The sequence below is a fragment of the Phytophthora parasitica genome, assembly GCF_000247585.1.
Source record: "Phytophthora parasitica INRA-310 unplaced genomic scaffold supercont2.14, whole genome shotgun sequence".
NCBI classification, from domain to species: domain Eukaryota; phylum Oomycota; class Peronosporomycetes; order Peronosporales; family Peronosporaceae; genus Phytophthora; species Phytophthora nicotianae.
In genome coordinates this window covers 1-22,366 of record NW_008649000.1, presented here as the reverse complement: position 1 = coordinate 22,366, position 22,366 = coordinate 1, and the positions used below count along the sequence as shown (strand labels likewise).

General features: G+C 50.8%; 7 protein-coding genes across 9 annotated transcripts; 3 read left to right on the top strand and 4 right to left on the bottom strand.

Annotated features, from left to right (window-relative positions):
- Positions 1 to 231: 231 nt before the first annotated feature.
- Positions 232 to 8,345, bottom strand: PPTG_08345 (hypothetical protein). Its single transcript, XM_008902418.1, has 2 exons — positions 8,202 to 8,345; positions 232 to 8,096 (listed from the first exon to the last, which is right to left on the bottom strand). Exon 2 carries the CDS (start codon positions 8,007 to 8,009, stop codon positions 453 to 455), a length of 7,557 nt encoding a protein of 2,518 aa, XP_008900666.1. The 5' UTR covers positions 8,010 to 8,096; positions 8,202 to 8,345; the 3' UTR covers positions 232 to 452.
- A 985-nt stretch (positions 8,346 to 9,330) lies between these two features.
- Positions 9,331 to 10,244, bottom strand: PPTG_08344 (hypothetical protein). The gene has a single exon (XM_008902417.1). It carries the CDS (start codon positions 10,194 to 10,196, stop codon positions 9,522 to 9,524), a length of 675 nt encoding a protein of 224 aa, XP_008900665.1. The 5' UTR covers positions 10,197 to 10,244; the 3' UTR covers positions 9,331 to 9,521.
- Positions 10,245 to 10,318: 74 nt separating this feature from the next.
- PPTG_08343 (thiamine pyrophosphokinase) lies at positions 10,319 to 11,362 on the top strand. The gene has a single exon (XM_008902416.1). It carries the CDS (start codon positions 10,382 to 10,384, stop codon positions 11,174 to 11,176), a length of 795 nt encoding a protein of 264 aa, XP_008900664.1. The 5' UTR covers positions 10,319 to 10,381; the 3' UTR covers positions 11,177 to 11,362.
- Positions 11,363 to 11,675: 313 nt separating this feature from the next.
- Positions 11,676 to 17,441, bottom strand: PPTG_08342 (hypothetical protein). Of its 3 annotated transcripts, XM_008902413.1 has the most exons (13): positions 16,498 to 17,441; positions 15,942 to 16,422; positions 15,773 to 15,813; positions 15,618 to 15,705; positions 15,462 to 15,546; positions 15,322 to 15,387; positions 15,071 to 15,257; positions 14,932 to 15,017; positions 13,697 to 14,870; positions 12,693 to 13,631; positions 12,497 to 12,631; positions 12,335 to 12,433; positions 11,679 to 12,263 (listed from the first exon to the last, which is right to left on the bottom strand). In XM_008902413.1, the coding sequence occupies exons 2-13, from the start codon at positions 15,982 to 15,984 to the stop codon at positions 11,841 to 11,843; spliced, it is 3,366 nt and encodes a 1,121-aa protein (XP_008900661.1). In that variant the 5' UTR covers positions 15,985 to 16,422; positions 16,498 to 17,441; the 3' UTR covers positions 11,679 to 11,840. The 3 variants fall into 3 exon arrangements, with proteins under 3 accessions (XP_008900662.1, XP_008900663.1, XP_008900661.1); XM_008902414.1 differs by lacking the exons at positions 15,322 to 15,387; positions 15,462 to 15,546; positions 15,618 to 15,705; ... (1 more) ...; positions 15,942 to 16,422; positions 16,498 to 17,441 and having other exon boundaries at positions 11,676 to 12,263; positions 14,932 to 15,280; XM_008902415.1 differs by lacking the exons at positions 15,322 to 15,387; positions 15,462 to 15,546; positions 15,618 to 15,705; ... (1 more) ...; positions 15,942 to 16,422; positions 16,498 to 17,441 and having other exon boundaries at positions 11,676 to 12,433; positions 14,932 to 15,280.
- A 64-nt stretch (positions 17,442 to 17,505) lies between these two features.
- On the top strand, positions 17,506 to 19,045 carry PPTG_08340 (hypothetical protein; the record flags this gene model as incomplete). Its single annotated transcript, XM_008902412.1, has 1 exon — positions 17,506 to 19,045. The coding sequence occupies one exon, from the start codon at positions 17,506 to 17,508 to the stop codon at positions 19,009 to 19,011; it is 1,506 nt and encodes a 501-aa protein (XP_008900660.1). The 3' UTR covers positions 19,012 to 19,045.
- A 721-nt stretch (positions 19,046 to 19,766) lies between these two features.
- PPTG_22240 (hypothetical protein) lies at positions 19,767 to 20,585 on the top strand. The gene is made up of 2 exons (XM_008902821.1): positions 19,767 to 19,799; positions 19,879 to 20,585. The coding sequence occupies exon 2, from the start codon at positions 20,019 to 20,021 to the stop codon at positions 20,385 to 20,387; it is 369 nt and encodes a 122-aa protein (XP_008901069.1). The 5' UTR covers positions 19,767 to 19,799; positions 19,879 to 20,018; the 3' UTR covers positions 20,388 to 20,585.
- On the bottom strand, positions 20,500 to 22,097 carry PPTG_08339 (hypothetical protein; the record flags this gene model as incomplete). The annotated part of the gene is made up of 1 exon (XM_008902411.1): positions 20,500 to 22,097. A coding segment is annotated over one exon (1,537 nt), but the record flags the coding sequence as incomplete, so codon positions are not given.
- Positions 22,098 to 22,366: the final 269 nt, after the last annotated feature.

Below are 22,366 nucleotides of genomic sequence, written 5' to 3'. Positions count from 1 at the left end.
ATTAGATTGCCTTCTCCACTATTACCACAGGAAGCTCGGCAAAAATTTACCTACTCTACATCATGCACTGCAGTATAATAGAAAACCATTGCCGTACACGATTTGCATAGCGCAACACTCAGCATTGGAGCTTATCGAGCTCGTCGGCATGAGTGATAACGGTGAAGATAGGACGTCCTTTGCTTGTCGTGGTGAGCTGTGATTTCCAACTGAGTAAAATGTCAATCCTCTTGTTGCCTTTCACTTCAACGAGTAGTACATGTATTTGTTGAGTCATGTGGGTTCCTCAAGTCCTCATGCATGCATTACCCCCACAAGTCCTGAGAAGGGCTTCTACAAAACTTATCACTACTTTTACAAGTCCTGCAGAAGCGTGAAAGACAAAATAAATTTATATTGAACTGACGACGTGCTCTTTCTTTTGTTATTGCCTTGTGTACGCGTTTCGCAGCTCAGATCGCCCGGAAGTCCTTAAACTTGTTTTCAATGTCCTCCTTCAATTCCGGGTCCACCGCGTTGCGTACACCGATGAGCGCCTTTGCCACAGCCTCGGAAGCGCCAATCATGGGGCGCAACACCGCCACGGGCACGGCACGGATCACCGAGCGCACGTATCCCTGCGATCCCGTCTTCTTGTACTCAACGAGCGGTACAGCCACAATAGTCTTAGCAGCCACATGCAGCTCGCGTGCCAGCGAGTCGTAGGCCTGTCCGAAGCCCTCGGCAGCGCTCGCCGGTTGCTGAGTCAGATACTGCCGGCCTCCGATGCCTCCACCGGCGTCTTGAGCGTTACGGATGCCGCCGCCGCCCATCCGTCTCGAGTTCCGTGCGATGCGACTGCCAGCCTGTCGATACTTGAGCTGCTTGCGACGTAGAGCAGACGACGAGGACACCACATCATCCGCATGTTCCAGCAACGCCTGCGTGCCCTGCGCCACCTTGGACGCCGTGTTGAGCGTCTCGATCGTCACCGACTTGAGGAAACTCGATGCTCCCTTCTTGATACCACGCACAAGACGTCGGTCACGTCCGTAGTGCTCCATCGGGAGTAGAATCAAGTCTGCTGCACCGGCGCCAATGTTGACGAACGGACGGAGCGGAGGCATCGACACACTCGCCACGCACTTGTGGATCTGCCGGCGTGAAATATCCTGCACCCACGATACCAGAACGTTCTCTCCTAGTGCAGCCCAGCCGTCCAGTCCGCTCATCTGCACACGTCGAAGCACCAGCTCCATACCTTCGAGCACGAATAAGTTAATCACTTCTAAGTAGTCGCCAGCACGCAATGCCGCGTAGTCGACGTGGTTGGGTCGGTAGTCGATCTTGATCTTGCACGGCTTGATATCGATACTCTGGAAGAACCAGGCTCCTAGACTCACGTTGGCCTCAACAGAGGCACTCTCTCCAATGGGCTTCATCTCCATCCCTCCTTCGTGCATCGTTATCTCCACTTCATCGTCAGTCTCATCCCTCATCTGTCGCGACAGACGCGTCTTAGGTGTCGGAGTCTCCTCCGTAGGCACGAACTGACGTAAGAACTTGACAACCTCCTGGTCTAGATTGATCCTCAATGGCAGTAAACGAGCCTTGAGACGATGCTCCTCGCACAGATTAGGGCCCGGTCGTACCGTGATCAACTGCAGTCGCACCATCGAGCTGCCGCTTTCGCGTGGATGAGTCGCCTCGGACTTCCAGTAGCAGATAATCTTACGGATCTGGGAGGTAGAGATATAGTCCAGCAGCTCCACATCGCCCAATGCCAGCACCGTATGTGATGCCAACGACTGCGTCTCGGCTTCATTGAACATATCCAGACGCAGCTGGATGCGCGTCACCACGAGCTCCAGCATCTCCTCAGTCTTGCGTCCACTTTTCTTCAACGAACGCTTGCGAGACGGCGTGCTGTCACTTGACGTTGCTCTTGTCGTCCTGGTGGCTGGGTCGCGCTTCATGAACGAGGTAGTGGGCGCACTCTTTGCAGTAGTAAACAGAGAACTGTCGTTTCCAAAGAGATCTCCACCATCTGACGGCACGTAGTTGTCCAACAGAGCGTCCAATAGTTTCTCCTTCTTCGCTGTAGCACTGTCAGGTTGTTTCCCCTTTAAGTTCTCTTCCACGTGGCTCTCCTTGGGAGGGTGGAGTCTTACAGCCTCACTCGCATCGCGCGTCCAGTCGCAGCCACCGAAGAACCGCATGCAAATATTAAAGTTACGCAGTAGAACATGTTGAACGACAATCGGTGGCGTCGCCTCCACTTTGCGTACTGCGCTCTCCCGTGCGATGGATCGAATAGCATCTTCGCACTCCTTTTCACCGAATGATAGCGATGTGGCCGAGCCTCCGACTGGGATTTCGACGTGATGCGGGTATATCCGGGACGGTGGACCAGTCATAGGAGGCCCGCCGTCATCGGATCGTTGGTCGTCGTAGAACCAGCGTGCTGTCGGCTGATCAGGTGGAGACACTGTGGGCATACCAAACGAGGACGACGGAGCACCGGGGTGGCTACTGGTTGATGAGAATGACGCCTGTCGTGTTGGAATAGCGCGTGGAGACGACGTCACGGAAGGATTTTGTCGCTGTTCTTCATCGTTATCTTCGTCATCCAGATCTTCTTCGTTATTCGCCTCCATGTCGAGTATCTGATTGAATCGTGACTGGAGATCACCGTCAAGTCCAAAATCCAGTTCGATCTCCTTGCCTTGGTCCTCCCCGACATCAATAATCGACATGGACATTGTATTGGGGAACACAGAGTTGCCGTTCGCGTCGTCCATTCCTGCCTCGCTGAAGGTTTGGTGAGCCACACTTCGGTCTTCCATTAAATCCATTCGATGCGAGAAGGAAGACGCGGTCTCTTCAGTCTGGAGATCGCTAAGCTCCACTTCGTCCGGCATGTTTTGCATCCCCCACCAGTTCTTCGATGCAGCTGGAAAGGCGCCCATGGAGAAGTGGTTTGCATCGAAGTCGTCCACTTCATCTTCGTCTTCGAGATCGTACGCGTTGTCGCTGCTGTAGTCTATGGTTGCCTGTCCTACACTAGGCGCCACACTCGCAGGTGGAGCTGGAGCCTTCTCTTCCACCGGCTCGAACATAGGAAAGTCTCCACCGACGCTCCTAGGTGTTCCATTACCAGCGTCGCTAGTTCCCCCAGGCCCAAGCCACCGCGCTGCTTGTTCGTTATACGGCATTGCTGTCTTGTCAGGAGAAGAGCCCATAACAGGTGAGTTTGTAGGGACTGAGGAGAACCACGGGTCCTCTCCTTTTGTGTTCACTGGAGCCTGGTCGTGATTATGCTCTGGTTCCATCAAGAACGCGCCAGCCGTCTCGTCTTCTAGTCCGTCGAACGATCGATTCTGAGAGTAATAGTCTTCAATGACAAGCTCATTAATGCGAACTGGCTTTGCCGACTTGCGTCTTTCCTCTCGCTGATACCTCAGTCGCAGCTCCGATGCAGATAGCTGGTCGTCGTGCTCAAGGCCATGCACCATACGCTCCTTCTCTCTCTGAATCGAGTCCATGCGAGTACGTAACAAGCGAGCTTCTGTATCCGTAGCAACAGTTTTCCCCGGGAATATCTTCTTGCCACCACCAAAAGCGTCTTCATCAATCTGTTCAAGGATATTAATCATGCCTCGACTGGAGCCATTATCGTCGAGCGAAAAACGTTCACTTCGGACACTGCTAGTACTGGAAAATTCTTGTGCTGAAGCCTCAGAAGCAGTACCGATCGTCCGCATGCCAGCAGGAGCTGGACTCAAGTTCGTGACAACTGACACACTGGACGGGTCGCTCTCTCCATCCAGACCCACGTACGCAGTAGTATCACGTGGTTCCTGTTCGATCGCGAGCTGGTCGGTCCACACAGACAACAACTCGATCAACGTGTTAAAGGAATCAAAGCACGCGTAGATATTAGCCGTACCAAGATTCAATTCCACCGACAACTCCGGTGATGCTGCTGCTGCTGACGCCTTCTCTTCGAGCTGACCTCGTGTTGCAGATGCGACCTCAAGTGCCGTCGGTAGGACCAGCACTCGCAGGAAAACATCCACAAAATCCATCGTAACAATCTGCAAGAAGCCGAACTTCTCCAAGAACGTAAGCAACGAAGGATACTCTGTGTCCAAACTCCCACCGCTAGTTGCAAACTTGAGACTTTTCTTCTTGTTCTTGGCGTCACCCCGGAGGAACAGGTCATTGCCCAACAGAACCTCGTCGATTTCCTCGTATCCAGCACGTGCTTGCGTCAAGAAGAGCTCCAAATCACCCACAGAGATCTTGTAGCCCTGCATGACGGCACCCGTGACGACATTCGAAGACACACTTACCTTGCCCAGCACGAGAATCACACGTGACGTCAAAGTGAGTGGCGCGTAATCGACTAGAACGTCGTAGAAATTGACGAACAGCTTCGTGAACACAGTCTTTGGAGCTGTAGCCAGTGGTACAGCATCGTAATTCCCTCCACGTTTGACGGTCTCAAAGAGCTTCGTACTCTCCTCATCCGACATAGTGGCTGAGTCCAGCGGGATGATCGGGACGGGGTATTCCATCAGCACCATATCCAGCATCTGAAACAGCCACTTAGAACGCACGTCGTAGCGCAAACTGAGGTGCGAGAGGTGCAGTTCCACCTTCATCTCACGCATCTCGTTCGTCTGGTCAGCAATATCAACGCCCATGAAGAAGATCGGAGCTTTAGAGACGCCGAAAGGTGTCTTGTAGAGGATCGGTACAATGGTATTTGTGCGACCATCTTCTTCCAGTAACGTAGTGTTCTGGGCGAGTACATGAACGCGAGAGACCAGTTGCCCCATCCACTGAGAAACCTGGAACACCTTCAGTGTCTGGAAGGCGAAGTGATACGTGAATAGAACCTTCTCGAACTCATCTATTGTCTTGTCTTCGGTTCCATGTACTGCAGACGTGTTTGTACCTTGAGAGGGAGGCAGGGAAACGTAGTCACATACCCGGACGGTTCCTTCGCCCAACTTGAGATTCATACTCATGTAGCTGGGCATCAATCGATTCCGAAGCGCAGCGGCGGCAAAAATTTGGTTGTAGCTGTCGACATCGATAGGATTGATCATCAAAAGCGCGTCAAACAGCACCATCAACCTGTCCAATGAGGACTTGAACAAAACTGCGTTGGCACGGGGAAATCCGATTTCCACGGAGTAGAGCGAAGCTGCTGCTGCTGCGCACTCGTACGACTCTGCACGCCCCAAAGCATCCAGATTCCAGCCATTCAGTCCCACTCTCCCTCCATCATTGTCGTCACCAGTAACATCGTCAGGAGAGCTACCAACAGACGCACCGTCGGGGCTTTGGCTGGCATCTTGTGATAAATTCTGCTTGCTAGCAATAGCCTCCTTCATTTCTTCACGCGATGGCGTTTGAAGACGCAACCGAAGCGTACAAACGTCACCCGATCGCTCGTCACTGCAGGCTGTGATAAGCACCGCTTTCTCCAGTCGAGAGCCGCGTTGATTGCCATTTTCTGGAGTCAATAGTGACACCTTCGCATTGTCGAAAGAAACGTCAAACTCTGTCAACCACGGCAGCGACGTTGTCTTCCTGTACTGAGGCGGCATAGGTGTCCGTGCTTCAGCGGTCTCATCGTCTTCACGCAGAGAATACGACGCCACTTTGACACTCTCCAACGTCAGCAGAAGTCTATCTTCACATAGACCACGCTTGGACGACGGACCAAAGCGAATCAGGTCGCTGTTGACCATAGGAAAGCGCAGCGTCATCTGCACACACTCCGTTGTCATGTCGAACGTCTTGGGGAACTCCTTGGCGTCAGGTGCCGTTGACGCTGCCTTTCGCTTTGCTACCGACGTATCTTCTTCCAGGAGAGCTAGAAGACGATGAGCTCTGTCTAGCAGATACATATCCCATTCAATAAGAACGGGCTGAACGTTTACTCGCACTCCAAGTGATGAAATAGTTGACGGAGTCCCATCATCCGATCCAGGCGTAAAGTCGATACGCAGCTGAGCAGATACATTGGCTGATAAATTCACTCTGCGACCGGAAACTGGCGACGTGTCAGTAAATCTCAACACACACGTAGACAACATGGCCGATTCGTCCTCTTCGGCATCCAACGACATGCGCGGAAGCGTCTTTTCCGTAATAGTGAACTTCCCAATGGTGAATGCAAGTAATGAATACTGGGAATACGCCAAGCTCGAGAAAATAATGTCCTTCAACAGGAGTTCCAAGCGCTCAAGACCGTCAACCGATGGTAGGGGCTTTGTGGGCCTCACAGGAGCGCGGAGGAAACGGCTATCAGTCATCGAGCCTTCGTCCTCTCTTTCACTCAGTGAATCTCCGTCTCCTTCTTCCTCCTCTTCGTTGTCAGGGAGATCATCATACAGAAGGACACACTCGCACTCCAGCAGATGAACTTTAACCCGCGATTGCACTCGACGTGCCGCTCGATTCTGCGCTATCGTGGACCATGTTAACTGGCTTCGGTCATCACGCCTGCTTTCCGTCTCGTTCTCGTCAAAGCCGTATCTCGCCGACGCATACATGGATTGACCTAATTTACTGGAACTTGCAAGCGATCCACCTGGAGCGATGGAGCTTGCGAGTCCTGTTTCACACTCGAAAAACCCGTCCTCCTCGTCTTCTAAGTCCGACAAACCAATGCTCTCGACACTTTCTGCTGCCGAGAGCTTCCGCGTCTTGGACAGTAGATGTCTATCACCCGCTGCCGTTTCCTCTTCAGTTGAACTACACCGCCGTTGTGCAGTTTTCAGGTCATCTTGGGTCTGTCGATACTGCAAAAGTAGCTGTTCAATGCGCTGGAATTCCTTAAATGATAAGTTGAGCGCTCCTCCGACTTCACCGTCCTCGCCGTCATCACTCCCAGTCATCCATGCAGGTCGGTCATCGCAAATCGACTGGAACATCGCTGTGGACATATAACGATCATCGAAATGGTGGGCATTCAGCTTCGCAGGGTCCGTCGAGAACGCATCCACAATTTTTCCAAGTTCTGGGAAATATTGAGGCTGTAATACGATGCGAATCGAGTGGAAGAAAACATCTGCGTCCATCGCTGGTGCCTCTAGTGCCTCGTAATGGGACAGCTTGACCTTAATGTAGTTCTCCTTATTCGGGTCACTCGCCAGGAACGGATGCAGCACCATGTCGCTGTATTCCGTGCGTCGTCGCTCCGTCCATCGATCTTCCTCGTCTTCTTCCTCACTGCTCAGGTGTAAATCCATACTGATACCGCGAAACTTTATACCCTTCTGAGAGATACCGAACAGCGTACTGGCCGCCATGGACTGCACTCCTCCGCCCATCGTCTGAGACCCATACATTCCTGCAGAGTGGTCCAAGCTACTTCGTCCGTAGACACTCTGCACGTCCGCCGCCGACTCGTCTGTAAACTGCGCCCACTGCAGCTTACACAGCAACGCCACATCTCGTCCATTGTGCTGCTCTCCGGTCTCCAGTCTCAGACAAATATTCGACAATGTGACTTTGATCTTGGACGTGACCTGCTCGATCCAGCTGGCCACAAAGTCGAGTCCTTCCTGCGAGATCTCGTCCACTGGCTCAGGCGTCATGGGCTTCTTCTCTTCATTCTCTTCTTTCTGCTCCTTCTCTTCTGGTTCTGTGCAGCTCTGTCTTGTCTGGGCCTCGTCCTTCTCCAATGGCACCAGAATGATCTCGATATCGTCAATCTCCACCAAGCAGCTCTCGCTCATGATGTTGGCGTACGAGATAGCCACTCGAACAGACCCCAGATAGCCCTTTTTGACCTTAAAAGGCAGTCCTTGGGCCTCACAGAGCTCGGCATTCAGTACCTCGGCATTGAGCAGCAGATCGCATAACTCTAGTCGCCCAGAGCGAAGATGTACGTCTAATTGGTCCAAATCCAGCTCGTCTGCCGCCAAGAAGCGGCCGATCATGCGCTTGAGCACGAACTTGTACAGCCGCTTGAGCGCTGGGTCCGTCAACTGCTTGAAGAACTGCATCGCGGAATTTTCACTGTCAAATACGCGTAATTACGGCTTCAAGCCTGGAATTGAGAGTGCTGACAGCGACGAAATAGGACTGTGAAGCTAAGAATAGACGTAATCGTGAGTGCAAGTTACTCCTGCAAGTTTAAAACAATGCCGTCATCTCTGGAGCGCAGAGAAGCGGGAGTGAGGTGGAGACGAGTTTACCTGCTTGCTGGCGCTATCGGGATCTGATCGTGGCGCCCACAGAAGCTGCTTGTGCCGCGTCTTGCCGACTGCCCGCCTCCGCCTTCGCGGCCAGTTTTGGGTTGTTCTCGCTGCCTAATTTGAAGAAGAACAAGGGGTGGGTTTTCAACCAATAGGAAGGAAATTTATAGGTCGCCTGTCCACGATTGGCAAAAAAGAGCGTTTCCAGCGTCACACTGAACGTTAGTCGCGACTTGCGAGAATGTAGGGCATTTTTCTCCATGGCGATGTATGGTTGAAGTTTTACCGGTGTTTCCCCATCGTTATTTGGCAAGAGAAGACGGACTTACTAGGACATAGGAAGAAGAAGGCCATAAAGTAATTGAATCGAGCTGGTTGAGTTTGGGTTTATCAGAATTATCAGATGAACTTCAACATGGAATAAAGCTGTTAAATCGGACAAGTTCAAAACTCGGAAGCCTGACATTTCATTGTAATCCAAGTGCAACGAGCGCACTCACTACTGTCAACCGCTGGCCGTCATATCCTCCAACACGCACAGGCTGATGGTCCTTCCTCGCGATTATTTTGAGAACGTGAGAATGCAGAAGCGCATCTCTTTCGCATCGCTTGCAGAGACTTGTCAATCCCGCGAGGCAGTCCTTGCACCACACGCCTCGTCGTACCACCTTCCAGAGCAACGAGGTGCATCTTTAGTAAAGTCAGTCATATAGTGTGAAAATTCATCTTCCTCACTGCATCTGGTGGCATCGCCTTGCGCTGCTCCTCGTGAAAACGGCATTTGGTGCACTCAGTATAATTCGCGATGATATAGTTGGGACATCCATAATCGTTCATTGAACAGTGTGGGCCCATCTTGCTGCTCTCGTTCATAACTGCTTTGATCAGCTTGTGCAACTTGCCAGGTTTCAACAGGGGAGAAATCCGACAGCATTATCCCTTTCCAACTTTACCCCACGTAAAGAGTTAATTCACCAGTTGGGCACGAGATGTGTTTACTACGGTCTTGCAACTGCGTCTTCAGCTCACCGACGGTAGTGTATTCTTAAACGTTGATGACATAGGCTGCACTCACACCTCTCACCTCACAACGCGTTGTGCCTGGTTCTGTATGAAAGCAACGACAGATCAAGACCAAAAGATTCTTAGAAAAATATGCTGGAGCACTTCCTGGAAAGAACTATCCATATATTGTTTTTGTGTTATTTAATAAAAAGTCGACCACTGTAGCAGTGAGAGGTGCAGGAGTAGCACAGATTCTGGAAAGATTCTCCTGAGGCATTACTTTACGATAACTGGATAGAAGCACTTCTTCGCTTTTCACGAGCTCGCCTTGGTCTTCAGTCCCGAGCTGCCCAGGAACGAGTCCAAAGTGGCGTGGATCTCATCGTGGTGCGGTAGCTTCTTCATGCGTTTCATCCAGGAGGAAAGTTTGGGGTACTTGGAGTAGTCGAAGATGCCCATGAGTTCAATCTGCACGAACTCGCAATAGGCAGCAAAGTCCGCAACAGTCGGGTGGTCCGTCTCGGCCACAAAGTCCTTCACCAGAAATTCCTCCATGAGCTCCGCCAGTTTGGTGAGGAGAGCAGGCGTGTCCTTCACGCACACAGCCTCCTCCGGTGTCGCAATGTTCTGCTTGGTGTGCATGATCGGCACCAGCACTTTGGACGTGATGAGACGCGCGTTCGTGTGGTGCCAGTGCAAGTACTGGTTTACCTTAGCGTGGGCCTGCACGTCGGTCGGGTACAGATCCGGCCAGCCGAACTTCTCGGCCAGGTAAGGCATGATAGCGTTGCCCTCAAATAGCGAGAACTCTCCATCTTGCAGAACTGGGATGAGACCGTTAGGGTTCATCGCCAAGAACTCGGGCGACTTGAAAGTGGGGCTGCCAAAGTCCGTCATCACCAGCTCGTGGTCCTGCTTCTTGAGTCGCAGGACCCATTCCGCCGCGCGACTCGGCTGGCTGATTAGATTTGCATACAGTTTGATAGTCATTCTGGAGATCGAGGTTATTCGCCTTGAGGACTCGGAGAAGAATGAATTCTTTCGATCAGTCACTTCAACATGCTTTCTACCGCTTAAGTACGATTTTGATTGACAAACCATTAGACAGATATATTACCTGCAACTTACAGGATATAAGTAATTTATTTACAAACTTACAGCGTGGTGTGTAGCCCATGGCGGATCTACCGACGCGGCGGCACTCAAACTCGTTCTGGTCCGAGCCAGCGTCCGTCTCGAGACTCGCAGTACTGCTGCTTAATGCGTCACACGACTCGTGGTGCGTCACTGAGCAGGGCGTGGGTTTGAACAGCTCCGAGCTCTTCTGGAATTTGTGGAGCAATGCGCAGCTCAGCGTGTGTGCCGATGGAGGCGCTAACAGACTGTACGATCGCAGCGTGGAGCTTGAAGTGCAGCACCGAGTGGCCCCACATTTTATCAAAGGAGATCTGGACTCACTACGTGCCGATGTGCGCGAGTTCTTCATCACTAAAGGGACGACAGTGCTGAGAGACCCTGATCAGAACTCGAACGACCTGGACAAGTGTCTGCAACTGATCTACCAGGAGCAGGAGAAGAAGGACGAGAAGTTCTCCGTCATGATCTTCGGCGCCATGGGCGGGCGGTTTGACCAGGAGATGCAGAATATCAACGCGCTCTTCAGATGGAAGGACAAGTTCCAGCAGATGGTGTTGCTGTCGGACGAGACCACCGCCAGACTGCTAGAGCCCAATGTTCGACATGTGATTACACCTAATTTCCACTTTGAAACGCGGACGTGTGGATTGATCCCTCTGGCGGGGGCGTGTAAGGAGACGACGACGTCGGGATTGAAGTGGAATTTGAGTCCAGGAATGGAGACAGGCTTCGGTGGGCTCATTAGCAGCTCCAATCACGTGGATGATGCATGTGATCAAGTGGAGGTGGTGGCGTCAGACCCACTTATCTGGACTACAGAGCTCAAGAAGTAGAGACGATGGAGCCACGACTAGGCTGAAAGCATGTTTGCCTTTTATAACATTTATATAAGTATGCAATACTTGTGGAGTTGAGTGCAACAGTACGCTCTATAGTTTTGGTTTCCTACGACTCGCGTACTTCGCACGTGATTGCTCCACAGAGTAATACTTAATTACGGGAGCTGATCTCACACAACAATATCAATTTCTAATTGGATTTAGAAACCCATTTGCGTGGTCCACCTCAATTAGGCTAGAAAAGATACCAGCGATAATGACTGGTTGTGAACAAAACGGTTGCCGACAATCGCCTCCCAGTTGTCATTCCGATTTCTGCACCGCCGCCGAGAGGACCGAACACCTTTGTGTATTTATCGCTGGGAATGCAATGATGATCCAACCTTTATTTTCAGACTAGAGTTTCTGAATCCGGGGGGTAGTAGCCCTGGTTGTTGAGAATTTTACTCCGAGCATTCCCACTGCCAGCTAAATTTGTCGACACGCGTTAGACTTTTGCGTTTGAGGAAAGGAATGATGATTTTTATTTTCTGTCAACCATCTTTCGGGGCTGATATCTTCCAAGTATTTGATGCATAACTAGAAATACTGACCTTTCCTCCATCAAAACATTGTGCTCCTTCATCCGTTGTCGCTAATGTACACGTCTCGTTGTCCGCTACGGCAAATCCGCCGCCTTCTGTACGTTGACGCGGTCGAGGCGACAGCAGCCGAGCACCTGCTCGGGTAATTCCTCCTCTGTCTCGCCCTGGATCACGAAGGCGACGTCGATCACCAGACGCGAAGTCTTGTCGATCAGCGAGTGGATACCGCGACGCGCAATGTACGAGAACGCGTGGACGTCCACAACAATCTCCGTGGTGCCGTCCTTAAAGTGGTAAATGCGATGCTGGGGTCGTGTGAGCACCGGCGTCGCGTTGTGGCTCACGAGCAGCTTCTTGGCCATACCCGTGATGCCACATTCGTCTTGATTGGTCACTTGCGCGATGACTTTGAAGCGATCGGTCAGTGACGTGTCGTCGCCAGCCTCCAAGAACCGCTTGAAGAGCTTCAGAGTTGTCGTCGTCGGGTTCTTTAACTCCTGTAAACATGAGAACAAGCCATGGTTGTTATCGATAGTTTCAGCATATTTCTGCATAGACACCACTTTACCTCGGCGATTTCGTCTGGAATCTTCCAGTAGAGAGCCAAGCTGTAGCCTGGACCATCGTAGGAGCCATCTCCCCACACGCTCGGGCCATACGACGGGAGCTACGCAAAGCAACGTTAACTCACCACTTTACTCAAACTTGAGATAGGTTAGTTAACCTTTACCTGAGCGTTGATGATGAAGAGCCGACTGTTTTCATGTTCGGGTGGAAATTCCACGCGCTGCGAGATGAGATCCACTTTACTCTCCGTTCGAACGAGATCAGCACCAATAAACTCGAAAAGTGCTGGCTTGGAAGGCTACAAGAACAAGCACATTAAGTTTAAAACAAAAAATTACAACATAATCGTATGAACACACCTCTTTCTTCCGCGATTTCTTGTAGTCGGAGCTGCGAACAGTGAAAGTTTCAGCATTTGTGGTCGTCCACGAATGTTCCACGTTACTCGACCGCCCATTTGCTTGCATCTCGCATTGCGTCATGGTGCTGCCCATTGGGAACTTGACAAAGCGTCGATTGCCGGCTCCACTGCAACGTCGTCTAGTCTCGCCTGTTCCTTCTGCACAGTTATTCTCATTGCCGTCTGCGTCTGCTCCCGTCGGACTCGACGCCTTGTGCAGACAACAATTCTCTGGATTACTGCATTGTGCGATGTCCGTCTCAAGTAAAGCCGTATCGATGCCGCCTTTCAAGTCTGAGAAGCTTCCTCCCATGCTTCCGTGACGAAGACGCTGCACTGGTCTCGGGTTGTAAATACTGGTGATGAACATCCCCGAGACAGCGAGACAGACGAACAATTTCCACAGCACATGCTCGCTTGCAAGGCATCGAATGGCCACGATGTTCAGCATAAAGCCGACGATTAGACACTGTTTGGTGCCGTCCACATGAATGTGAAGATGCCAACAAGAAGCGTCCGGCACTCCACTGTCTGGTCCAGAGGAGAATTGAGTCACGATTCGAGGAGGAATCTTTCGCTTTGGGTGCGATAAAGGAGAAAAATCACTTGGGGCTGGAGTGTTCTGCTCCTCATTGTGAAGAGCTGGAGAGACTCGTCCGAGCGTTGGAGGTGGGGAGTCATGGTCATTGTCAACCGCAGCTTCAGGAGTGCTCTCTGCTTCACGCTGCTGAGACGCTTGCTCCTCCATTTGCTTCTGGAGACGCTGGCGATAAAGCTGTTGATGGGAGAGCACGGGAGCGCCACTATTCGCTTTTTCATTGTGCGAGTCTTTCCGGTTAATGGCCTCGGCTATCGCAGAAGTCCAGAGATCGAAATCTGTCTCGGTGTCTGCACACAACTGAGCATGTCACAATGTGTTAACCTCAACACCAACAACTAAGAGACTTGAATTTCGTCTCGTACCTTGTATTGGACACCTCGTTTCGAGTCAATATCGTGCAGAGAGAGCGTTGAGACCTGGAAGAAATAGCGAGTCGGGGCATTCCTTGCGAGGTTTTTCTCGAACAACAGCGACACGTTGTCCATGTTTAAATCCAACGCGCCGCGATACCATGGATGTGCTTCATTCAGGTACAGCAGCGTTTGTTGCTCCGGTGTTGGGTCTTGCTCTGGCTTCATCAGTTCATCGATAGTTGCGGCATTTCGGACGATTGACTCGGCTTCTTTCGCTTCTTTCGATCCACTTAGACGTCCAGTACTGTCACTGTTGTCTACCTCACCGTGGGTGGGAGACCCAAACGACTGTCTTTTCGTCTCAGTTTGTTGGCTAGAGGTGCTGATACCTTTGCCCATCGGGACTGGGGAGTCTGCCATGTGAACGATATTGCCTTGCGATGAAGACGTTGGCATGTGGTTGGCTGGGTTGTGTCGGTAGTAGGAGAGCACACCACGCTGACGATCCAGCACGAACCATCTTCGATGCCACGATCGCTTCTTGCCCCATTTACTGTCACTGATCTTGTGTAAGTATCCGCAAACATACTTCTTCGTGCTTTGAGACTCGGATGAGAAGGAATAGCCTGCAGATAGCAACTCAACTGCTGCGGGATCATCGCTATGGTGATCTCCAGACTGTTGATTGCTACCTTGGGACTTGCCGACGTGTAGAATACTCCGACCCACATGACCGACTTTCGAGATACCGCCACCGACAGCTTTGCCCATGTATCTCCCCATCTTCTGGACGCCACGCGAACGAGAGACTCCAGTTCGACCGCCTCGTCTTGGTGCTGCAGAGTCATGAGGTGGGTACACTGGATCTCGAACAGATACCGGTAACGACGCCGGGTCTGCACGCTGTCCACTTTGACTCACATCACTTGTACGCTCCGTGTTGTCCTCCTGTACTGCGCCAGCCTCCTTCAAGATGCTCGTCAGTTCATCGTTCCCGTTCAACGAACTGGAGCTATCGCGATAGGAACTTTGAGACATCTCCATCTCGGTAAGATGGTCCGAGTCGTAAAGCCCATCCGAGTCTTCATCACCGCTGTCTTCGCCGCCAATAAAGTCGAAAGAACTTCTAAACGGGTTCCGGTTTGGGTCGTTTCGACAAGACGGACTGTTGTTCAAGGGATCTCTGAAATATACATGCGCTCTGTTAGTAAAATAATCCGACTATAAACAGGATAAAATCTTACGAGTTAGCCAAAAACTCTTCGCTTGTGCGAATAGAGCTGATGGGGCTTCCTGGTTGTGGAGAAGGTGGGAGATGAACGGCAAGGAACTGCATCATAACGTATTAGAGTTAACTGAACCAGCATCACCAAGAGCGCTCACCTCCATGACGTCTGGATATTGGCGCACCCATGTGATAAACTGCGAGTTTGACAGCAGTCCCGCCATCGGAATCATACATTCTTCAAACGCAGCGTAGAGTTGTTTGGGCACCGGCATGTACTCCTCCAGGTAGTTTAGCAAATACAGATAATCCTTCTCCGCAATGAATCCGTCTTCATTGTTGGTGCTAGCAACAAACAACACAGTTAGTCTAACAATCTTATGCCACCCTATAAGCCACAGCAACGTACTTCTCCCCTGAGAAAATGATGTTGTACATGTTGAAGATGTAGCTGATCCGGTCCTCTGTATTGCCTCTGTGCACCGCAACACAACAACATAAAAAAATCAGTATCTTATCCCAACCAAACATTAAGAGCTCCCCACGAACTCGTAGAACAATGCCAAGATGCAGACGAATGCCTCCTTAGGAATGGTATCCCCCGGCATCACCTCGAAGCACTGCATTGTTGTTTCTATCGACAGCCAAGCACACCGATTAGCCACCATATTATATCCCTATTGCTGTCTCCAAATAGCTGCTTACCGCCGAAGAGTCCGCGGAGTAGCTTGGACGACAGTAGCCCCTCCTTCTTGGCTACATAGCGCTGCTCCTCGTCCTCCACGGCATCGCCCTGCAATAGACAGCATAACAGGTCAGCTAATTAACATCATACAATGATGTACGGCATTGTATCGCACCTTAAACGTGAGCCATGCGACTGTGAACTCGCCGGCGTTAACTGTACATCCAGATAGCCAGGTTAAACTTAGTGAATTGGCCTTGTTCAAGGGCTCTGCCGGTCGTATGGCGTTCTCCTTGTAGACGCAGAGCTGGAGATGCAGAGAAAGCGAACAGAAAGCCACGTACACGGTCGATAGAGCCGACGCTGCTTGGAAGGCGACGCTCCCATGACGACTGTTACAAACTGGGCTCAATTAGGCTCAAGTACGTTGCGCGTTGTGTTCAGCTTACATAAATAAGTGTAACCACATCGTGAACTGTACAAGTGTTCAGCTTACTGAAATGAAGTACAAACGGATACTTACGAACACCTTTAAGTATACAGATCAGTTGTGGTGCTAACAATTCGGATGTAGCTTTCGGTCACAATGCGACGTGGTGCAGCGTGCAGGCGTGGACATGTACTTGAGCTTCGATGCTGGACGCCAAGCAGCTATGATCAATTGATCGCCGCAGTTGCAATAGGCAGCGCGCTCGGAGCAGCTTCAATAGCGGTGAAGAAGCAACATCACGATCGTTTTCTTGTTCCTGCACCTCGTCGCTACAGTCGTCAAGCAGATGCTGCGGCACCGTGAACTCATGCAGCGCGATTTCCATCTGCTGTGGTCTGTGAGCCAGATGACAACATTGTCAGCAAGAGAGAAGCTACAAATTTGTGCCAATTGAACGAACGGGAACGTACAATAGAGCCGCAGTCTGCAACAAGAAGAGCGGACACATGGCGAGGCAGTTCTCCTGCTCGCTCCACTCATCTACAGCTTTATCACTGTCCACCAGCATGTCGTATACGCACGGGTAGCACAGTAATAAGCCTGCTAATGCAGTCGCATTAAATGTCGACGGTCGCTTCAGCTCCAGCACTTGAGAGGCTGAAGACAACAATTCCTTGCAAGCTTGGATAGTCCACACAGCAAACGCGTGCAGTCGCAAAGCTTCAGCCTCGGAGTTATTGCTAATGCGTTTAGGCCGATCGAGGGTGATGCTGACGTCCACATACATCTGATACTGCAGCCCCGTCGCCATCTTCTCGCGAATGAATGCGTCCACGTTCACGAAGAAGACATTACCGTTCAACAGCACCGCACGGACTCGGCCGGCTTCGAGCCATTGACGATACAACTCGTGTTCGTCTGCTAGACAGCTCAGTAAGAGCCCAGCCTGCTCCTTCGTCAACGCACAGCAGTCCACCAGACACGACGGTCGCAGTCCAGACGCCACGAGAAGTAGATTGCGTAGCAGCACGCGCACTTGAGCCGCACTCAGTCTCAGCTGATTCCTCTTCTTGCGGACGTCGCTGCGCCCACCTTTTGCCAGTCTAGCATGAAGACGTTGCGCTAAAGCGTTGAGCTCCTCGTCCACCGGCCACGAACGAGCTGAACCAGCACTTCGACACGAGCGATAGAGCCACCAGGACGTTCTGGACAAGTTGCACTGGTCTGGCGATGCTATGAACGCGCGGATCTCCCGCTGGAAGCCCAGCAACACGCTCAGTACCTTCGCGTCATTCGGATAACCGCTCATCGATCGGAGACCAACCAGCAGCAGTACCGTAGACATCAAGGACGCGTGCGTGGCAGTCCCGTTTCTGTTAAAGTAGTCAGGCCATAAAAAGAGATCACCTGGCAATGCGGTCTCCACATCCCTCCCTACCGCTCCTGGTCATTCCTAGATTGTCCTGGAGCGAGAAGCAATGACACCTCCTGTTAGAACAGAGAATGGTAAAGTGAGAGTTCAGCTCCGTGGCTTTGAGAGGGTGTACACGGCGGTGGATGAATCGTCAACGAAAGTGGCGCACGTGATGGTTGTCAAGGGCCCTGTACGCATTCTAGTGCAGCACCTTCCCACTGCATTGATGCACACGTTCAACTTGCATCCGAGAATGCGAGCGCTGCAGGTACAAGGCGCTTTCCATGAAGCGGAGATCCAGCCGCTGATCACAGTCATTGACGTCGCTACTCGTCGGTTGCTGCGTGTTCGATCAACGGACAAAGCAGAAGAACAAACAGGAGCTTGGAAACGCCACGTGCAGGAAGAGTGTGAGAAGTTCGTGAACCGCTACGAGGAGTTTGCGTCATTCCTGGAAATCTGGATCAATGAATCGAACGACATGGCCAGACTCTTCCTGTTCTCTGACCACTACATGTGCGACGGCACTTCAGGTGTGACGATTCTCAATGACACTTTGAAGCACGTAGCGCTACTCGCCAGCGAGGAGAAAATCGAGCCGAAACAACATCCTGTTCGTGCGTCTCCCTACAACCTCTGGCTGGACAACTACACCTTTACGACGCCACTCACGAAGATGACTGTGAGGCTGCTATCCCCTGTGATTAAGAGCATCCTTACATCTCACACAAAGCCGCTACTACCTGCACGTTCGGACCAAGCAGACTTGGTGTACCCCTTTACGAACAATCCCAGTTACGCGCTGTTCGAGGCGGGGGCCCCGCAGACTATGAAGAAGGTGCTTCAGCGCTGCAAACAGGAGGGAGTCACGTACTCGGGAGCCCTCACTGCTGCGGTCATCTTGGCTTACTACTATGCCTCCCAAAAGCACCATTCAACGGCGCTCACTGAGAGTTTCAAAGTCACTCTTACGATGAGTACGAATCTGCGGTCCCGATTGCCGACACCGGTCCCTGAAGATGTCGTAGGCAGCTACGCGTCGTTGGTGCCTTTAGACAGTGTGAAAAGCCTCGGGACTGTGTTCGCCTCTGTCAAATTCTGGGACGTTGCACGCTCCTGCAAACAGGACATTAAGAATGGGCTGAAATCTCCTGCGGTGGCCTTCACGGACATCTTTATGGACCAGAATTTTAACTCAGCGTCTGTGTCCACAGCATTTTCGAAGCATGTGATCAAGAACTCGTGCAGTGGAGACGTTAACATCTCCAATATCGGTCGGTATCCGTATCCAACGAGCCACACGCTTGGTGACGCTGGAGAGCTTTCGGTTGAGAATCTGTTTCTGTATGAGTCTGTGCCGTTCTTCTCCATGGGGGCTCTAATGTACGTGTCGACGGTGAAGAGTTTCAACTACTCCATGCTTCACAAGTATGAGGACAAGGACGCCAAGCGGCTGTTCAAAGCGTATGTGACTTTCGGTGAGCACATTGGTGATGTTGACGAGAATTCCACCATGGCTAACGTATTTGCCCAAGTTGAGAGTAAACTAGGATCTCCTGCATCTTACTAGCACGTTAATTGAAAAAAAAAGTTTCTAAAACATATCGGGGGATATATTTTGCCTTAACTTTTGAGTGTTTGACTCGTATGCTTTAGTCGCGATTCGTTCTTAGGTTCATAAGCATATTTTCGTTTGACGTGGTCTCATTTGTTCTCTGTGGCTAACGCAGCTAACCTAGTCGGAGTTTGCCCCCAAATAATGGAGTCAAGTCCGCAGCTGAATCAAGCATTACTCGGTTGCTGGATTCACAATATTTTTTAAGTGGATTTTGAGGAGAAAATACATTGTTCAAGAATTCCAAATTAAAAAATGATATTTTGCTACTAAATAATATTCAGTAAGCAAGTTTACTCACGAGGGAGAGCTATTCGTAAAGCTCCACTGCCCGTGTTGAAGATCCACACAGCTTACTCTGAGGATTCTAGCCACCTGCACTCGCCTCCGGGGCGAGGGCAGGGAGGAGCCTAGGGATTTTATCACGAGGGTAGACGCACCAAAAGTTCAGAGCAAATTGCGCTATTTGACTGTCATTTAACCCATCTATTCACGCCAAGATCATAGCCAAAGCGCCATAGGGTGCATTCATAATGGGGCATTGCAAACTTGCGGCAGTATTGTACCATGCAGTGCACTGTGAATGTTAGATTTCTACAGCGAAGGCCAGGTGTCGACGCTAGAATGTGGTATGTCAAGTACATACCGGGTTTCTGGCCAACCACTGCATCAGGACTGATGTCCAGAAAGAAAATGGAATTGCGAGGTCAACAAAAGCTTGCACGTGTATCTTTTTCCAATGTGTAAGTACTCTCGTCTCCCTTGGTTGGGTGCCGCTGGGTTTAACTGATAAGAGAGTAACTGGCCTGGACCAATGATCAGGTAACCCCTTCTCAATCCAAAAGGCTACTGGCCGTTGTCCTTCTGAAGCGATGTCTGAGGAAGAAACAAGCTTTGCTCCTGTCAAAGATGGCCACCAAGTTTGATTTTCACTTTTCAATTTACCGTCTTCTAATCAACTGATGTCACAGCTTATTGAGCGCACAGTGGACCACTACGATCGCCAAGCGGGGGCAATCTCTCGCGGGCTGTACACAAGGAGTGAAGTCAGTCGGCAACGTCTCTCTGTTGAAGCAAGTACAAAGGCTGTTATGGGAGAAGCAAGAGCTCAGGCAAGTATTTTCGAGGCTGGTGCTTACGGACCAAACGTAGGCGCACACGCTCGAGCCGGTGTGGGCGGGGTCGGCGGCTTTCTAACTGCAGAGCTTGGGCGAGTTGAAGTCAAGACTGGTGTTGTTAACGTTGGGATGTGCCTCAACATCAACTCTGGAATACACGTTGGCGTGGACAACTTCAAGGTTAAGATCTTGGGGGTGACGGTCTATCGGTGATGACCCCTTTGGGGTTTGTTGGACTTGGCGCTGGTGACGACTGATATCTATTGGTGATCATCAAAACCTACAAATTTTAAACACATTCCCAGCTTACGAACGAAGCCCTACGATGCAAAAATCCATATCTTTCTTCGTCTTTTTTAGTTTTCATTACACCCAACCAATGCTCTCTATATACTCCGATTCATTAACACGTTATCCAACGTTTCGTCGGAGTCAATACTACCGATGTTTTCGCAAATATCGACCCACTTACTGAAGAGCGCTTTTGCAGCATCCTTCTCGCACTTGTAGCCCATAGAATAGCAAAAAGATTCCACCGACGTGACAAAGAAGACTGCTGAAGGGCCCAAGTGAGGAATCGGGTTGTACACGTGAAGGTTTTTCACTGCAAGCATGCTTTGGTTGCCATCCCTCGACGCCAGTCGGTGTTCCTTCGCGTATGGATACCGTCCGACATTCGAGATGTTGGCGTCTGAAGTCTGCGAGTGGTGGATTCTTACAGATTTCGCCAAAGATGGCTTCATCTGAGAATTGAGTTTCTGGTCCATGATAATAGTCATAGCGGCCATGGCTCTCGTGTTGAGAAGATTTCCGTCAATCTCACTCTTAGCTCGGCGTGCGAGATCCCAGAACCTCGTATTTTCCAAGTCAACTCCTTCGTTAGCGAGCCATCCTAGATCAGTGAAGGCTATGTAAGCCCCGACCTGATCTTCTTCAGCGGGACTAGGTATACGTTGCCTCATGTTGTAGTCGATGTCTGCCGCAATTTTGAACGGTTTTCCTAGTTCAAAGCCTGGTTGTTTCTTTGCTGAATAGTAGAACGCGAGGGTGATAGCAGCCACCAATGCTCCACCAAAGGTGACGCCCTCTTCCTTGCATTTCATAAGTGTCTTGCGCATGGCATCAGGATCTCCGTCCATGAAACAGGCTGAGGTCGGGTTCTTGATTGGAGGCACTTCGAAGTCATGCTGGTCATCTCGTGCGGTTAGACGAGGTTTGAATTTCTTCATTTCGCTGCGATAGATCACTTCTCCAAACACACTCATGACACCTTTTAGTAATTCTTTGAAGAGGAAACTCTTCGAAAACCACATTTCGTAGAACGAAGGGCGCATAGGATATTCTTGTACTGGTTTGTAGTCGACTTGGCTGTCTCTCTTTTGGGAGAGGACGGATACTTGTTCAAGGACGCTGTTGAGCACTGTCATACCCGAGCGACCGTCCGACATGTAGTGATCGGAGAAGAGCATGAGTCGAGCTTGTTCAACTTTATCGTCTATCCACACCACCAAGAAAAACGGGAACTGTGTGTACCGATCGAAGCCAACGTCGCATTCTTGTTCAGCGTAGTGCTGCCAGTTTTCGAAAGTATCTTTAGTACTTTCGGATTGAGTGAATTGTCGAATACGTAGGAGATCCTTGCGAGAAATGTCGTCGATGGACACTTTATCTTGGATCTCTGCCATGAAGTCGTCATTCTTAACTTGAAGTGCTCGCATACGCGGGTGCATGTTGAACGTTTGCATGAGTGCGACTGGTAGGAATTGGTATAGTATGGCAATGTCGCCAACTAGAAGCATCGAATGCACGATCTTCATGGAAACGCCGTCGACCATTGTGAGCATACGCTCGAGACCTCTCAGCCTCACTTGTCGTGGTTTAGTGTTATCCGGCATTATCGGATCCAGCACGTCAGCAGCTCTGAGCAAATTCGTAAATGGAAGGTCGGCGAGCACGACCTCATTGGCCCCGCGTGAAGTGATTCGACAAATCATGATAGTTGGTGCGAAGCAGTCATTAGCATAGACGTGATAGGGGGGGTCCAACTCCAAAGAGCGAAAGGATTCTTCAACGAACATCCCTCCACTTCTACAAGTTAGACTACTACAAGATGTCTGATAAATCGTAAGCCATTTGAGCAGTGTCGTATGCCTAGGAAGGCGTTGGGACTGCCGTAAGCCCCTCCCAATGGG

Coding starts and splice junctions, on each gene's coding strand:
- PPTG_08345 (XM_008902418.1), bottom strand. CDS start 8,009: ATGCAGTTCTTCAAGCAGTTGACGGACCCAGCGCTCAAGCGGCTGTAC.
- PPTG_08344 (XM_008902417.1), bottom strand. CDS start 10,196: ATGACTATCAAACTGTATGCAAATCTAATCAGCCAGCCGAGTCGCGCG.
- PPTG_08343 (XM_008902416.1), top strand. CDS start 10,382: ATGGCGGATCTACCGACGCGGCGGCACTCAAACTCGTTCTGGTCCGAG.
- PPTG_08342 (XM_008902413.1), bottom strand. CDS start 15,984: ATGGGAGCGTCGCCTTCCAAGCAGCGTCGGCTCTATCGACCGT. Junction 15,547..15,617: donor ACTCCGCGGACTCTTCGGCG/GTAAGCAGCTAT, acceptor GGCTGTCGATAG/AAACAACAATGCAGTGCTTC. Junction 14,871..14,931: donor GAAGAGTTTTTGGCTAACTC/GTAAGATTTTAT, acceptor TGTATATTTCAG/AGATCCCTTGAACAACAGTC.
- PPTG_22240 (XM_008902821.1), top strand. CDS start 20,019: ATGTCACAGCTTATTGAGCGCACAGTGGACCACTACGATCGCCAAGCG.